Source organism: Salmo salar, chromosome 26 (assembly GCF_965601325.2).
Source record: "Salmo salar chromosome 26, fSalSal1, whole genome shotgun sequence".
NCBI classification, from domain to species: Eukaryota; Metazoa; Chordata; class Actinopteri; order Salmoniformes; family Salmonidae; genus Salmo; species Salmo salar.
In genome coordinates, this window is record NC_138316.1 from 32,163,691 (window position 1) to 32,182,500 (window position 18,810).

General features: G+C 42.7%; 1 protein-coding gene across 1 annotated transcript in view; it reads left to right on the forward strand.

Moving 5' to 3' along the window:
- Nucleotides 1-607: 607 nt before the first annotated feature.
- The window catches only part of LOC106593220 (protein unc-13 homolog C), a 171,348-nt gene continuing 153,145 nt past the window's right edge, over nt 608-18,810 (forward strand). The window contains exons 1-3 of the mRNA XM_045708288.2: nt 608-4,813; nt 16,001-16,023; nt 17,118-17,167. Of these exons, the coding sequence (XP_045564244.1) occupies nt 625-4,813; nt 16,001-16,023; nt 17,118-17,167 (4,262 nt within the window). The 5' untranslated portion in view covers nt 608-624. The remainder of the gene's footprint in view (nt 4,814-16,000; nt 16,024-17,117; nt 17,168-18,810) is intronic.

Genomic DNA, 18,810 nt, shown 5'->3' on the forward strand with positions numbered 1-18,810 from the left:
ATTAAAATGCAAATCAATTTATAACATTTTTGACATGCGTTTTTCTGGATATTTCTGTTGTTATTCTGTCTCTCACTGTTCAAATAAACCTACCATTAAAATTATAGACTGATCCTTTCTTTGTCAGTGGGCAAATGTACAAAATCAGCAGGGATCAAATACTTTTCCCCCCCGCTGTATCACTGTGCTAAATTATGTCTGTGCAATAGTACATCTGTTCTGTAGTTCCAATGTGTTATAGTATCTGTGCTAGAGTATCTCTGTTATAGTATCTATGTGCTACAGTATCTTTCTTCTATGCCTTTACTAACGGTTCCCATTGTTTCTCTCTTTTTGCAGAGAAATGCGTCTGGTCCTTTGGAGAGCCAGTGGATTTTACAGTGATTCCCGTCCACCACTCGGGTATATAGAGTTGGAGTTTTGACACAAGCTCATCTAAGCAGGCCTGTCAGAGTTGTGTGTCTGCCTGGGGGTTGAGGCTCCCTCCACCGTCCCTCCTCCACCCTCCTCCATCAACACCACCACCACCAACACCACCGCTGGCTCCTCCACCGCTGGCTCCTCAGCCCAAGCAGAGCTGCTCCACTGCATCTTTAATAGACGTCTCTCAACGCATTGCCTTCCATGGTTTCTGTCCTGCTCCAGACCCTATCATCTTACATCGTGAAGATTTGCAAAGGAATGTTTACAAAGAAATTGGCGAATCCCACAAAGAAGAAAGAGAGTAGGGACAATAAAGAGCCCAAATTGACCACCACTGATTTGCGTGACCAAGGTAACCTGACGCCGACACTCTCCACCACTCTGAAAACCACAGTGAAAAAAATCAGCAAATGCTCTTCGGCGCGTAACATCTCTCTTGAATTAGACGACGGAAAAAACGACTGCTCATCTCTCTCACCGACTTTCAGTTACCGTGTAGCGATAGCGAACGGACTCCCGAAAAACGCTCTTCTGCTGAACAATAATGAGAGTATCTTCCAGGAGATCCTCTCCATCAATAGCGAATACTCTGACTCCCTGAGCGAGGCCAAACCTGTGCGTAGATTCGATGAGCAGAAATCTCACACCATGCCAGTGAGACGGAACAGGAAGAGCCTCATTAGTCTGGCGCCCTCCGATGGCAGCTCAGAGGGTGAGAGGGTGGAGCGCTCAAGTCTGCACACTCTCCGACTTGGCGCATTACGCAAGCTGAGGAAATGGAAAAAGAGTCAGGAGTGCGTGTCTTCGGACTCCGAGGTGAGCAACTGGAGGAAGACCCTGGGTATCCGGAGCAAATCCCTGGACCGGGCTGGGCGGCAGCAGAAGTCGACCTCTGCCTTAGAAGCCGGCTCCAGCTCTACAGGCTGCATCAACCAAACCCAGGATGTGATGGAGATGATCTTTAAGGAGCTGCAGGGCATCAGCCAGATCGAGACAGAGCTTTCAGAGCTCAGGGGACACGTCAATGCCCTGAAGAACTCCATCGACGAGATCTCCTCCAGCGTGGAGGTGGTGCAGACCGAGATCGAACAACTGCGTACTGGCTTCGTCCAGTCCCGTAGAGAGACGCGAGACATCCACGACTACATCAAGCAGGTCAGCCACCAGGCCAACAAGGCCAGCCTGAGGTTCATAAACGTCCCTGAGGAGAAGCTAGAGAAAACTGAGAGTCTCATCTATCACATTCTAAAGGACAAAATGGGATTTGTGGAAGCACATAAAACACTTAAAATAGAGCTAGCCCATCGGTTAGGGCAACAAAGAGAATGTTCCAATGCAAAACCTAGGCCTATTATTGTAATATTCTCAACCCCCTCAGATAGAGATTTAGTTTTGAAAAAATGCTACAAACTGAAGGGGACTGGTATATCTGTATCCACTGATAGCTTAACGACTCATGACGTGAAGGAAAAGAAAGATAAAGGAGCAATGTCCTCTTCTCAAACCTACGAGAGCATGGACATTAAGGTCTCAGCCAAGGACAAAGCTGAGAGTGATGACTGGGACTCTATGGACAGTGACAAGGAGCTAGATGAACTAAACAGGAACAAATATGCAATGGTGGTGTCTAAGCCTGTTCACAAACATAAAGCAGATAAAAAGAGGCACGGTCACCATGAGCACGGTAGCCGGTCTGCGGATGAGGCAGGCTACTCTGCCTCAGTTCACTACGCTGATGACTCCTATGATGAGTCTGACAAAGCCTCCAAGCCCTACTATGGTGACCTCACCCCCGGCTGGCTCTCTCAGAGTGACTACTCCACCCCCAAGCTCAGCCGCTCCGAGTCTGACTGCTCCAAGCTCTGCCAGTCCTACTCTGAAGACTTCTCAGAGAGCCAGTACTTCAGCCGGCCCAATGGCAGCTCTCTACTATCCTCCTCAGACCAGGAGCTGTGGCAGAGGAAGCAGGAGGACATGGCGTCATCGTGGTACGCCAGCCAGACCCTCAGCCAGGAGAACCCTCCGTACGCCGAGCCCAACGAGGCTGAGACCACCGAGACCATCGACAGTGGGGTGAGCAATGGGCTGGTCTGCATGTCTGGGGATAGGAGCCATTACAGCGGCTCACAGCTGTCTCTGCAGGGAGACCTTTCCCCATGGAAGGACTGGCCTCACCTGGAGCAGGGAGCAGACTCCGGGCTGGACGCTTCCACAGAGCAGAACCTGGTGTCTGAGGTCAGCAGCCCCTTTGACCCAGCTGCCATCCCTGGCTTCCCTGAGAACATCACCAAGTGTCAGGAGGTGGACCTGGCATTTGAAGGGGAGGAAACTTTCATGTTGGATATGGTGGAAAGCACCCTGTTGGACACCGCCCCGCTGGAAATCACCCGACTGGAGAGTGCCCGGCTGGGTAGTGCTCCCCCCACTACTCTTTATACAGCCTCTATCGTAGCGAAAGAACCTGTTGTAACACCCCCTGTCCATAAGCCTAAAGCTAAAGAGACTGCTAAAACGCTTCCTAAAGAAACTTCTAAAGCAACTTCTAAAGCTAAAACACCTCCTAAAGAGGTTGCTAAAACTGTTCCTAAAGAGGTTGCTAAGACTATTCCTAAAGAGGTTTCTAAAACTATTCCTAAAGAGGTTTCTAAAACTATTCCTAAAGAGGTTGCTAAAACTATTCCTAAAGAGGTTGCTAAAACTATTCCTAAAGAGGTTGCTAAAACTATTCCTAAAGAGGTTGCTAAAACTATTCCAACAGAGGTTGCTAAAATTATTCCTAAAGAGGTTGCTAAAATTATTCCTAAAGAGGTTGCCAAAACACCTAAAGAGGTTGCTAAACCTATTCCTAAAGAGGTTGCTAAAACTATTCCTAAAGAGGTTGCTAAAACTATTCCTAAAGAGGTTTCTAACACTATTTATAAAGTGACTTCTAAACCGGCAAAAGAGGTTGCTAAATCAATTGCTGAAGAGGCTGCTAAAACTATTAAACTAAGAGAAACAGCCAAATTGATTCCTAAAGAGAATGTTAAAACACCTCCTAAAGAAATTGTTAAAGCTATTCATACAGAGGCTCCTAAAACACCTCTGAAAGACACTCCGAAAACAAGCCCAAAAGAAACTCCCAAAACAAGTCCGAAAGACACTCCCAAAACAAGTCCAAAAGAGGCTGTGAAAATACTTCCCAAAGACCCTCCTAAAACAAGTCCAAAAGAGGCTGTGAAAACACCTCCCAAAGACACTTCTAAAACTAGTCTAAAAGAGACACCTAAAATGGTTCCTAAAGGGGCATCTAACACGCTTCCTAAAATGGCAGCTAAAGAAGCCCCTGAACTATCTACCCAAACGTTCCCTGAGCTTGATGTCAAACACAGCTTCCAACCGAGCCAGACCAAGTCATCCACCATGTACCGTAGCCAGAGCGAGATCCGGTCTGAGAAAGTTGTAGAGGAGGTGCCCAAGTCCTGGAGCAGCCGCCTCAGCATCGACCTCACCGACAAAGCTCCGTCCTTCAGCTTTGGGTTCGGCTCCACCCTGAAGAAGGCAAAATCAGCCCTGGAGGTGGTGTGGAAGTCAGGCCCTCCACCTAGTGCCGCTCCCCCGGAGCCACCCCCAGACTCAGGCTCCTTCATGGGCCGCTTCCGCACACTGTCCACCTCCACGGCCAACGACTCCAGCACCACCATTGACTCAGACGTCTACACAGATTCCTTCGTCTACAAGGCTGAAGATGAAGATGAGGCTGCCGCTGGTGACCAGCTGGAGGACAACGAGACCGCCTATGTCGGGGTGATGGAGCAGGTCCTGGCCAACCTGGAGAACCGGTCCAACGCCAACGACACAGAAGAGACAGAGGAGTTTGAGGAGCCCATACTGGATTATGATCCTGATGCCTCTCAGGATTATGTCTCTGAAGACTATGAGGCTACCACTCAGGATTACGAGGACTCTGAGGAAGTTGAGGCCACCCAGGAGGCTGCAGTCATTCTGGAGTATGACTGTAGTCTGGACGAGCAGTACGACGAGGAGTACAGTGAGGATTACGTTGATGATGCCATGACGGGGGACACGGCAGAGGACACAGCAGAGTATGAAGCCATGGTGGAGTATGTCGAGGTGGAGGAGCCTGACGAGGAGGAAGAAGAGGAAGAGGAGGAGGAAGAGGAGTTAATGGAGGACATGGAAGAAGGGGATGAAATGGAGGAGGCCTCCGAAGCTTCTGCGTCGGAGAGGACGGAAAACCTAGAGGATGAGAACAAAAACATTCCGGAGAAGGAGGAGATGCCTGCAGAGGCTCCGCCCAAAAAGCGCATCCGTCCTACGTTTAAGGAGGCTGCACTGAGGGCCTACAGGAAGCAGATGGACGAGCTGCAGCAGCAGATCCTGGCTGGAGGTAGCTACACCTTCTCTTTACTACATTTTACTTCACTTTACTACACTTTACTTCACTTTACTACACTTTACTACACATTACAACCTGATCTGGTTCGCACTGTATAACCAACTGCTATGGTAGTTGTCATGCCAAGTTTGACCATTGGATCTGACAAGACAGCACAAACAGATCTGGGACCAGGCTGCTACACTTTATGTTCTCTCTTACTCATCTTTGGCATTGTACCAGTGTAGTGCAGAAAGGGTTACACTATATTACTCAGAGTTTTGCTCAGTTCAGGTCATAAGGTTGAAATTATGGTATGTATGTAATAACAAAGTCATTACATTATCCACTGTGGATATCAGTCATACAGTTAACAGTACAGTAGCATGTAAAGTATGCACTATAAAATAGATATGTTTGTGTACTATCTGACTTTTATCCATGAGATTTGAACACAGACATTTATCTGAGTTGAGATGTGGAATGATTTGTGTCAGTTGAACATGTCTTTGGTAGAGAATCCTTGAGGATCAGACTGGGGCCTGTAGTGGAATATGTATGCTCTGAGCTCCTGGGAACCCCCAGCGTCTGTTCCACTGGTGTTGGGATTTCAGGGACTTTTAGGTTGACTTTGACTGTTCGATTTGCTCCTGGCATCTTCTGGAATTGGTCATTGATTTTGTGCTTGATGCTAATATGAAGGGAAGACTGTTTTCTTTGAAGGTGGGCAAGGTTAGTGTCAGGGTTAGATGTATGTATAACATAATCCTCGTGGTGCAGCACTTTATAGCTGACTTAAACTGATGGATTTTTATTTTAGAATGCAAGGGTCTTTTTTCAGTTGGAGAGTTGTCTGATTTTTGTGAGTATGTCTCTTCCTTATGAACATTTTATGGATCTAAAACGATACAACACCCATGTTCCAGGGAACAATGCAATCAGATTAGCTCAGACTCGAACAACATGGCTTCCATCCAATACCATCGACCATCAGGGATATTCAGACAATGAAAGCAAAAGAACGCACTGTTTCTGACAGCTTAGAAATATGAACTTAAAACTAAATCTCAAATTCAAGTGGTGGGTGTTTACAATGCCTGGAGCCACATTACCCTTTCCATTTAGTGAACTAGGTCTATTCTCCACATTACCCTTTCCATTTAGTGGACTAGGTCTATTCTCCACATTACCCTTTCCATTTAGTGAACTAGGTCTATTCTCCACATTACCCTTTCCATTTAGTGAACTAGGTCTATTCTCCACATTACCCTTTCCATTTAGTGGACTAGGTCTATTCTCCACATTACCCTTTCCATTTAGTGAACTAGGTCTATTCTCCACATTACCCTTTCCATTTAGTGAACTAGGTCTATTCTCCACATTACCCTTTCCATTTAGTGAACTAGGTCTATTCTTCATATTACCCTTTCCATTAAGTGAACTAGGTCTATTCACCACATTACCCTTTCCATTTAGTGAACTAGGTCTATTCTCCACATTACCCTTTCCATTTAGTGAACTAGGTCTATTCACCACATTACCCTTTCCATTTAGTGAACTAGGTCTATTCTCCACATTACCCTTTCCATTTAGTGAACTAGGTCTATTCTCCACATTACCCTTTTCATTTAGTGAACTTGGACTATTCTCCACATTACCCTTTCCATTTAATGAACTAGGCTTATTCACCACATTACCCTTTCCATTTAGTGAACTAGGTCTATTCTTGTGAATTCCGTCAATGCTTTTAGTGGAACATTGACCCACTTTTAAGAGTTTGATAATAATGTCAAAATATGATTTGTCTTATTGCTCTGCTATTACATTTCCCCTTTGGGATCTGCTAAATGAATCAGCCGGTATACCTTAGACTATGGCTGGAATCTCATGAAACCTGCAGAAATTATATTATTATTTCGCTTAAAAATGCTCATTTTGATTAAAGTGAATATTAGATTTGTTTTGTTACACCTAAAAAAAAACATGATTTAATGAATCTGATTACACTTACTGGAATAATGCTTTTTTCTGCAGCTCAGGTTTGCAGACAAAACCACAAGCTTAATCAGACAAACATATGGCCAAAGAAAAATGATTTCTTGGTCTGTATAAGTGGTTATTATTGATTTAGTGAAGCAAACAATGAACTGTTTTAAGTGGAATGAAGAAAGGTTTTTAAATCAGAGCTATGGCGGGACCAGGGGAATAGCCTGTCTCTTGTTTAAAGTGAACAAGCTCTTGACCTACATGTGGCAGCAGCTATAGTGCACGGCTACACTCACAGCACAGCATGCACACACACACACACACACACACACACACACACACACACACACACACACACACACACACACACACACACACACACACACACACACACACACACACACACACACACACACACACACAACAGTAAATCATGTACACAGTATATTGGATACAACAAACTCACACTAAATGAAATATACAGTATAGGCTAATGGATACAGCATACTCACACCTATATCTTAGGTAAGATATGTAGGATACAACATTCCCCTTTATTATAGATACATTATATTAAATATAAATACATACAGTACATCTTTTCAAAGACTTGATCTTTTAGCAGGGGGGCGTGCTTTGCACTTCGGCACTATTCCTTAGTAATTGGTTTCATTACCAGACAAGCTAAAGCAAACACACCTCAAGCATTGTAAAGTATTAGACACTTGTATTTTAGCCAGTTCAGATATGGCTACAGCTACAGCTAATGCTGCTGCTATTGTTATTACTTGTTATTTTGTCATTGCAGGTTATTTTATTATTTTGCTATTGTTTATTCTATTGCTATTGCTAATTCAAATGTATTTTGCAATTGCTATAGCCTAATCTATTTTTATTTCTATAGCTACTACTATACTGTATATGCATGAATACAGCTACAGCTACTTACAGCTACAGTTATTGTTAGTGTTAGTGTTACAGATACTACTATACTGTATATGCATGAATACAGCTACAGCTACTTACAGCTACAGTTATTGTTAGTGTTAGTGTTACAGCTACTACTATACTGTATATGCATGAATACAGCTACAGCTACTTACAGCTACAGTTATTGTTAGTGTTAGTGTTACAGCTGCCACTACTGTATTGAGATGCTAATTTGGGCTCCCAAGGGCATTCTCTAACCAGGTCAGCCTTGCTTAAAATATTTATATGAGTTTTGTATGGTAGTATACTGTAGCCTCTTTCTACTACTACTGCTGCCACTGTTGGCTGCGGATGGTTTCTCCTGGGAGAGGCAGAGAAAGGCAGACCCTGGTCCTGGCACACTGTGCCACATTCTATGAGTGTCTATATATAAGAGATGCAAATAAAGTGGCATTAAAAGGAAAGCAGGAGAGGGAGTTGTGTTGTTATGTTAATTGATGTGATGGGGTCCTACTAACTCTGGGCCTAGATTGCTGTTCAAATACCAATACTCTCAGTTGACTGGCTCTGTGGCTCTGCCCTGACTCCAGATCTGTAGTCGTCAGAAACGAACTGGCCATAGGACAGTCAGGCAAATGCCAGATGGGCTGATCCATCTATAGCCAAGTGGGCCGGTCTAAATTGGGTTTTTATGCGCAGAATTATCATTATTTGGTTGATAATGGGGGCCTCACAGTAAAAATGGGCTGGTATGTTTGGATTTCTGGTCCCAGTCTGTCCCTGGCAGCAGACGTTCCAGTGGTTTAGGCTGTGGGAGGGATTATCAACAGGGATTCTGAGCTAACATGGAGCGTCTTCCTCCCTCCTTGAGAATGGCTGTAGTTCTGAGTCTCTCTCACTCCCTTCCTGGAAAATGGCTGTATAGCTTTGACTCTGTCTTTCTCTCTCACTGGAAATGGCTGAGGCTTTGAGTCCGTCACCCTGCCTCTGTCTGCCACAACACAGGAGGACGCATCCCAAATGCAATTGGACTCCTTTAGTGATGGTGTTACATGATGCAGAGAGTTTGAGTGCTGCAGCCTATGGGAAACCACTGATTCTGGGCAGGCCCCACTTGAATTTTTAGTAGCTACAGATTTATGGACATAGCCATTACTTCTGCCATGTTCGACCACTCCACAGATCCTACAAGCCTCCAGACTGACAGGGCGTGACTACTGTTCATAACTAGCACTGGCATAACACAGTTTCTCTGGACTCCCTGCAAGATTGTAGTCGACCCCCCCCCCCCCCCCCCCATTTTCTCATGTTAAACCTAACTTTTCACAAAGCTCTGCATGGTGTCGCATGGTATCGCAATGCTGCCATTTTTAGACTGCTGGCTGGTGGAAATAATGTAATTCATTGTTCAGTAATTAAAGTTGGAAATTCTAACATTTCAGATTGTAAGATAGTTGTTCGATGCCACAGCATACTAATCAGCTACCAATATAACTGTCCTGTATAGGCTACTTGAACCTGCAGGACATGAGCCGTCCTCGCTCTTTCTCCCAGCTTGGATAGAAGTAGTTATTAATGCCAAATAATACAGTCAATCACCCTCAAAACACTAGCTTACTAGGGATTGTTTCCTTATGCAGTGTACTGTCTATAGCTATATACCATATTTAGCTGCTATTTATAAAACATATTTTATACAAATTACACATAAAATAGCCTAACAATGAGGAAAAAAGTTGTCGACTTGAGGATAAATTCAGCCACTATGTATTGTTGAACTCAGCGGGTTTTGTCTGGCTAATAGTCTACACAAATGGGCTGCAATATTCATGGTAAATTAAATTAAATCAAATTAAATCTAACTTGAAACACTCTCCTGATCTCCTGAAGTCCTCCTTATTTGTGTGCAAATGTTTTTACCATGGCCTGTATGTCCAGGTTGTGGACTGTTTTCCATACTGAGTATTGCCAACCTAGACAGTCTTTCCTGAGACATTTTCAATGTTTCTGTATTTCCATTGTGCTGCACACAATTTCAATTTAGTCTTGAATGATGCATGCCAAGATATACCAGAGATAAGGGACTGTTGATATTGAAACCCCACAACTCAAACGCAGGTTCACTAGTATGAATGCAATCGCAAACCGCTTTTTTTGTTCAAGCCTCAAGAACTGTTGTCTGCTAAAGATGATAATTTGTTTGCATCTGGCAATTTATTGACTGTTGTCACGTCCTGACCAGTAAAGAGATTATTTGTTATTGTAGTTTGGTCAGGACATGGCAGGGGGTGTTTGTTTTATGTGTTTCGGTTTTTTTGGGGTATGTTCTATGTTAGTCTATTTCTATGTCTGTGTCTAGTTATTCTATTTCTATGCTTAGTTTATTGGGTTGACCTTCAATTGGAGGCAGCTGTTCCTCGTTGCCTCTAATTGAAGGTCCTATTTAATAGGGGTGTTTTTTCATGGGTTTTTGTGGGTAGTTGTTCCGTATTGTGTAGCTGTGTGCCTCACAGGACTGTTTCTTCGTAGTTGTTTTGATTAAGTGTTTGTTTTGTTTTTTTCTTCATAATAAAAGAAGATGAGTTTACACATTCCCGCTGCGCCTTGGTCCCATCTTTACGACGAACGTGACAACTGTCCAGTATCCAGATTACCTGTGCCCAGAGCTTCCTATACAGTGAATCTCTTTTCATAACGTGTTGAGGCCGGCAATTAAGGATAATGAGAGGCTCAATTAAAGCTGTTGCAGAACTGCTGTATTTGAAGCACCGCTCCCCCCTGCAGTTTACCTGATGTTGCTATGGCAATCAAGCTGTTTTTACTCTCACTGTAACTGTTACTACTGCGGCGAGATTGTTTTCTAAGCTAAAACTCATAAAGAACTACTAAGAAGCATTAGGCTGTCGGTCTGAAATGAGCTTTTGAACACCTGAGTAAGCTCCACTCATTGCACTGGCACCGTCGTAGCCTTGACCACAACATTTGTTCACCGATATCCCCTTATACTTGCAGTCAGTTAAATACTTTCTTTTCAAGGCCTGAGGCACTTTTTCAGTCACATTCCTGAAGCCCAAGAAACAAACACTTAGCTTCCTAGTACAGATGGACATTTCTAAGTTGATGAATTACTTTTTGGAGGGTTACTGTCAAAATGACATCGATGACAGGTGCAATGGTCCCCAGAGCTTGTGGGACCTCCTGCCTTGTGCGGAAGGTTCCACAAGGTGGTGTCCGGTATGCCAGCGATAACTAATGCAATGGTGCACTGAATCTGTTTCTTTGTTTTATCATGGTTTCTGTAATATCGTTATTATGTTTAATGTCATCAGTGTGAGAACGTGTGATGAGTCATGAGATAACTCTCTTCTCTTTTCTTTCTCTTATTTTCTCTTCCTCTCTCTCACTTCCCTCCTCTCTCTCTCTTCTCTCCCCTCACTCCCTTCTTCTCTCTCTTCCTCTACTATTCTAGTTCCTCCCTCTCTCACCCCTCTCTCTGTTACATTTTCTAATTATCTGTGTGTTGGCCTCACAGACCCTGGTGGGAACCTGTTTATATTGTCAGCCTGCAGCAGACTATTCTGAAGTGTGGAATTGCACACTTCCCGTCATGGACTCCCTCCAGCCAATTTTCCAACCAATCCAATGCTTTTAAATCTATGACTGGACTTGCGTGTGTGGGATGGAGAATATGGCGTAAAACCTAAGGCTCCTAATGAGAAGAGCTTCAGTACCTGATTATATTACTAGCCTGAAGCAGGCTAGCTTCTGGTTATATTGTTAGCCTGAAGACGGCTAGCTGCTGGTCATTATGTATTGTTACCAGGAAAGCTATCTTCTGGTTATATTGTTTGTCTGCAGATGGCGAGCTGCTGGTCATACTGTATTGTTAGCCTGCATCAAGGCTAGCTGCTGGTAATACTGTATTGTTAGCCTGCAGAAGGCTTGCTGCTGGTCATACTGTATTGTTAGCCTGTAGGGGAGGGTCAGTCCTTGTTGATGGTTAGCTTGCAGGCCTCATAGTTAAACTGTTAGCTCACAGCAGGCTAGCTGCTTCACTGACTTTGGATCAATGCCCTCCGTGACCATGCTCTGTTGTATTATAGTCGATTTATTCAACTGTGCGACCAAGACACCATCCACTTTATATTTGTAACACAGTCATACTTAGCATATTCATAATGTATACTGTGTACATATCTGTTTTATTACTATGCATGCTACCTTCCTCTAATTACTTGTTATTTTTTTGTGACTTTTAATTGTTATTGTACTGCAATGTTGAGGCTAGTATGGAAACATTTCACTGCACCTTTTATGCCTGCTGTAAACTGTGTATGTAACGAATACAATTAGAGGTGTTTGGAGGGGTCGTGCTTGGTGATGGTTGGCTTGCAGCTTGCTAGGTCTCCTAGTTAAACTGTTAGCTTGCAGCAGGCTAGTTGCGTCACTGACTTCAGATCAATGCCCTGTGTGACCATAAGTGTTACTCTGCATCGCACTAGCTGGATTTACTGTTATCTCAATTTGGTTGCTGACAACATATCAGCTTTCCTCTTAAAAATCGATTATGTTTTGTTTCCTTTCCAGTGATTTATGTGGGTCTTTTTTATAACCTTTTAAAACGCTGTTGTTTTTTGTCTCAGTGGCATAGCTGGACCTTGCTAGAACTTACCCAGATTTGCCTTAGCTTTTAGTGGCACCTAGATTTCCTGCATCTTAGCTGTACCTATGTTAGCTGTGCTATGTTTCCAGATTTGCTGCTAGACAAAATTGTATTTTAGCTGTACCTAGATTTGCTTGTCACGGCTGTTTGAAGGAGCGGACCAAGGTGCAGCGCGTTTGTAGTTCCACATTATTTATTTGTGAAACGTAATGAAATACACTAAATACTAGAACTAACAAAACAACAAACCGTGACGCAGAGAGAAACAAACACTACTCAAAAGATAATAACCCACAAAACCAGAAGAGAAAAACCCCTACTTAAATATGATCTCTAATCAGAGGCAACGAGGATCAGCTGCCTCCAATTAGAGATCAACCCAAACAATCCCAACATAGAAATAGAAAAACTAGAACTTAAACATTGAAATATAAAACATAGAAAACCCAAAACACCCCCTGTCACGCCCTAACCTACTCTACAATAGAAAATGACAACTTACTAGGGTCAGGACGAGACATTGCTGCACCTACTGTATCTTAGCTGTCCCTGTATACTTGGCAGACCTGCATTCGTTTTTCCTATGTTACAGTAGCTGTACCTATCATAGTAGCTTCACTGATCTTAACATGGCTAAAGAGGTACATTGAGTCCAGTGGGGGACAGAACAAGGATGCTGTCATTGGCACCCATTCAAAAAAGATGATTTAACAAAGTGGATATTAGTCAAATCTGTAATGATTCATGTGTTCTAACAGGCCCACAATATGGTTAATAAAATCTGATTTGCATGCTGCATAATATTTAGAAGTTGTCCTTTCAGGTTTAGAAAAAAAATCTGCTAAATGCCGACTCTCGTTTCGATAAGCTAGCCATATAGAAATTGATGGTGGTATTTGCAGTCATTTTTATATGTAATGCAGTTGATTGGTGACAATGACATTAACACGTAATGGGGTTGACACACATACAAACATTGTATGCTCATTTTTACCAACATAGTGTGAAATACTCTTAATTTAACAATAGCTTAAATGTATAGGCTAACTTTTATGGGCGACAATGAGGAGATTTTTGATCTATCCCCCATGAGGGACAAGTGTGTGGCGTTTCCATGGCATTTCCATTGTTATGTTTGAACTATTTCCTGATCTATAGTTTCCTAGTGTGTTCAGAGTCTGGGGTTTCCTGTACGGTGAAGACAGAGGTCTCTCAGTGGCAGCTAGCGATGACCTGCCTTCTGTAAACAATGCTAGTTCACACAGTGACTGCATCCCAATTGGCACCTATGGGCCCTGACCAAAAGCAGTGCACGATATAGGAAATAGGGTGGCAATGGGATGCAAATGTATCACTACCTCTGTCAATGTTGCTGGAGGACTTAGTCCTAGTATATCACCGAGTGTTGTTTTTTATGTGTGGCAGTATTTGATCTTGATTATGCTGACACTTATCAGTGGCAGATCAATAGTGAAGTCATTACACTGCCCTGTACTGTGTAGCGCTATCTCTTTAAGACTACACCATTATCATCAACGGTTCAACACTAGGGACACTGTCCGCTGTAGCCCTGTTTATTTAAAGGAAGTTTGTAGTTTACTTTAGGGTTATGGAGAGACATAAAAGTTATCATCGGGTTAGTGTACCGCTGTCCACCGCCAATCATTTTCTGTCAGTTAAATTGTGCAGTGCACTGCATTATTAAAAACACTATCATCAACACCATATCTAACAGAATTTCAAAGTTCACATCTGCTAAATAACTTACAGTATCAGTCCATGTATTAGTGTATTGTATTGTCATTCCTCCATATAACACATTGTATATTGGTATGGCTCCAGTTAATTCAGTACATTGTACATTGGTGTGACTCCAGCTAATTCAGTATATTGTACATAGGTATTTCTATTGTACATTGTATGGGGCAGAAACTGGATTATTTCACTGTGTTACAGTACAGTATGTGTCTATTCATAGTTACTATCCCTCCGGCACAAACTGACTCTGTCTCTGTCTGTATAAATTTGTTGGGAAAAACTGAAGTAAAAAACACCTCTATAGTACTGAAATATGTTTATCCCTATATACCACTTTAATTTAGCAGATGTTTTATCCAAAGGGATTTCCATTCCAGTGAGTGCATGTATTTTTATTATGCGTATGTGACCCCTGCAGGAATTGAACCTCCGACCTTGGCGTTGCTGCTAATGATAATAATAATAATGATAATAATAAATTGCATTTGTAGAGGGCTTTTCATTTATAGACATAAACTGAGCAACAGGATCACCACCAGATATGGTTGTATCTATGTACTGTAGTAAGAGACTGAACTGAACCACATCTATAGTACTGTATCATATAGTGCTATATGTAGTACTATATGTAGTACTATATCTATTCTGGTAGGAACTGAACTCATGCTAGAGACTGAACTGAACCACATAGTATTGTATCTAGTTATGGGACTGTACACATGTATGATACTGTATGTATTTAGAGACAGAACCACATAGTGTTGTATCTAGTTATGGGACTGTACACATGTATGATACTGTATGTATTTAGAGACAGAACCACATAGTGTTGTATCTAGTTATGGGACTGTACACATGTATAATACTGTATGTATTTAGAGACAGAACCACATAGTGTTGTATCTAGTTATGGGACTGTACACATGTATAATACTGTATGTATTTAGAGACAGAACCACATAGTGTTGTATCTAGTTATGGGACTGTACACATGTATGATACTGTATGTATTTAGAGACAGAACCACATAGTGTTGTATCTAGTTATGGGACTGTACACATGTATAATACTGTATGTATTTAGAGACTGAACCACATAGTGTTGTATCTAGTTATGGGACTGTACACATGTATAATACTGTATGTATTTAGAGACAGAACCACATAGTATTGTATCTAGTTATGGGACTGTACACATGTATGATACTGTATGTATTTAGAGACAGAACCACATAGTGTTGTATCTAGTTATGGGACTGTACACATGTATAATACTGTATGTATTTAGAGACTGAACCACATAGTGTTGTATCTAGTTATGGGACTGTACACATGTATAATACTGTATGTATTTAGAGACAGAACCACATAGTGTTGTATCTAGTTATGGGACTGTACACATGTATAATACTGTATGTATTTAGAGACAGAACCACATAGTGTTGTATCTAGTTATGGGACTGTACACATGTATAATACTGTATGTATTTAGAGACAGAACCACATAGTGTTGTATCTAGTTATGGGACTGTACACATGTATAATACTGTATGTATTTAGAGACTGAACCACATAGTGTTGTATCTAGTTATGGGACTGTACACATGTATAATACTGTATGTATTTAGAGACAGAACCACATAGTGTTGTATCTAGTTATGGGACTGTACACATGTATAATACTGTATGTATTTAGAGACAGAACCACATAGTGTTGTATCTAGTTATGGGACTGTACACATGTATGATACTGTATGTATTTAGAGACAGAACCACATATACTGTATTATTGTATCTAGTTTCAGACTGTTTAAGAAGCCCCTGTCTAACTTCCTGTGCTTCTTTCCTTCTTTCTCTTTTCAGAAAAACCTCCACCACACAACAAGGTTTAAAATCATTGTTTAATCAAATTCATGTAGACCCACATGACTTCCCTCCTTCCATCTGTGTGTGTGTGTGTGTGTGTGGTGTGTGTGTGTGTGTGTGTGTGTGTGTGTGTGTGTGTGTGTGTGTGTGTGTGTGTGTGTGTGTGTGTGTGTGTGTGTGTGTGTGTGTGTGTGTGTGACCATGTCATAGTTGCATTTGAAAGTGCTACATGTGCCTTGTGGACATTTACTGTTGATTGTTTATGTTTCTCTATCCCTTGTCTTTCTGAATGATTTGGGTGGTAACGTCTTGTATTCAGCACTGTGTGTGTGTGTGTGTGTGTGTGTGTGTGTGTGTGTGTGTGTGTGTGTGTGTGTGTGTGTGTGTGTGTGTGTGTGTGTGTGTGTGTGTGTGTGTGTGTGTGTGTGTGTGTGTGTGAGTATCTGTGTGTGCTTGTGTCCGTTTCCAAATGTATGTTTGTTTTGTGTGTGTGTTTGTGTTTAGGTGGGGAAGGGATCAGAGAGGAGGAAGTGTTATAAAACAAATTGTGGCCTTGAGCACCACGAACGACACATTATATTGTCTTAGTGTTGAATACCAGCTCAGGAAATCACATTGAAATGGAATAATTCTCAACTTGCCCTGAGGGGGATCTCCATTCCCTGCCCTGTACTCTACACACACCACACACACACACACACACACACACACACACACACACACACACACACACACACACACACACACACACACACACACACACACACACACACACACACACACACAGCTTCGACTCTCCTCTCCTCCATCTGTAGTTTATTTCTTTAATACTTCTGTCCTGATCTGACCCCCAGATGAACAGTACTTTTCCAAATTGGGCTTTTGTTTTCTGTTGTGTGTGTTTGCTGTGTGTGTGTGTGTGTGTGTGTGTGTGTGTGTGTGTGTGTGTGTGTGTGTGTGTGTGTGTGTGTGTGTGTGTGTGTGTGTGCTGTGTGTGTGTGTGTGTGTGTGTGTGTGTGTGTGTGTGTGTGTGTGTTTGCTGTGTGTGTTTGTGAATGGTTCCATGCCACAGTATGTTTAGCAGTGTGATGTTGTACTTCTCTTCTCTCTGCAGCCTCTCAATGTGCTGGATCCCAAAGTACTGGGCCTACAGGCTGTCGGAGGGTGAGTGACTTCTGACTGTCCCAAATGGCACCCTATTTCCTATATAGTGCATTACTTTTGATCAGAGACCTACTGGCTCTGGTCAAAAGAAGTGTACTATATAGGGAATAGTGTACCATTTGGGACATTCACATCGACTAAACATGGAAGGTTTCCCAAAGTCTGCGTAGCTAAAATTGTTATTTCTTTCCACAACCCATGCAGCCGTACAGCTGCAAGAGAGCAACTATATTCAAATTGGTGTTTGACAGTTAATCTTCTGTCCATGAACAAACTGAATTTGTAAATTAATGCACTTCAATGTTCTACGAGAGGTGTGCATCTAGGGGGGTGTCCCAAATGCCACCCTATTCCATAGTGCACTACTTTTGACCAGAGCCATATGGGCCCTCAACAAAAGTAGTCCACTTTATAAGGAATACATTCTTATAAAAAAGGTGCTATTTAAAATCTAAAAGCGTTCTTCAGCTGTTCCCATAGGAGAACTATTTGAAGAACCCTTTTTGGTTCCAGGTAGAAATCTTTTGGGTTCCATGTAAAACCCATTCCACAGAAAGGGTTTTACATGGAAAGGGTTCTACTTGGAACCAAAAAGGGTTCACCTATCGGGACAGCCGAAGAACACTTTTGAAAGCCTTTTTTCTAAGAGTATAGAGTGCCATTTGGGATGCCTCCTATATTGTTAAAATATATACAATTCTGCTTTAGCAGAACACCAACCCTTGGTCTGGGTCTGCTCTAGATTGGTAGAACTGTTGTGATTCTATTCCTTCTTCCTAACTTGTACATTTGTTCTTCATATCATTCAGTTTATTCACCCCTCAGCTCTATCTCTCTCTCTCTCTCTCTCTCTCTCTCTCTCTCTCTCTCTCTCTCTCTCTCGTTCCGTCATTGGCTGGCATACTGCACACATAGTATGTGGGTTAATATACTGTGGGTCTGTGTGTTTGTTTGTTTGTGCTGTGTGCTTGCTTGACTGTGTGTTTCTCTCTCTCTATGTGTGTGTGTTGATGTATGAGTCATTGTTTCTGTGCTGAAGCAGACTGCTTAATGTCTCTGTGGGCAGCTGATTAACACATCGGAGCTTTGGGGGAGAGAGCTGTAATTTGGTCCTGAACCCTCAGGCCTTCCATCCCCACACACAGACAGCCAGTCCAAACTTCACTCCACTTAGCCTATACTTAACTAGAGAGGCACTAGCAACTTCAGTTATACAGTATTTACTTACACCAGGAAGTCATTGGCTGTGTCCCAAAATCAAGACGGGTGCTCTAGATAGTTATTGTCAGGGGAAAACCATTGTTAAGCCTGTCACAAAATCTACAGCACACTCTAGTAAGAGCTCTTTTTAGAGTCTTCCCCAGTCCTCCTTTCTCTCTCCACCCAGCCTCTCTCCCCAGCCCAGTCCCTGACTCTGACGTGGCCCAGCTTCTCTCTCTGTCCCCCAGCCTCTCCCCCAGTCTCTCTCCCCCAAGTCTCTCTCCACCTAGTCTCTCTCCACCAAGTCTCTCTCCACCAAGTCTCTCTCCCCCAAGTCTCTCTCCACCAAGTCTCTCTCCACCCAGTCTCTCTCCACCAAGTCTCTCTCCACCCAGTCTCTCTCCCCCAGTCTCTTTCCCTAGTCTCTCGCCACAGTTTATCTC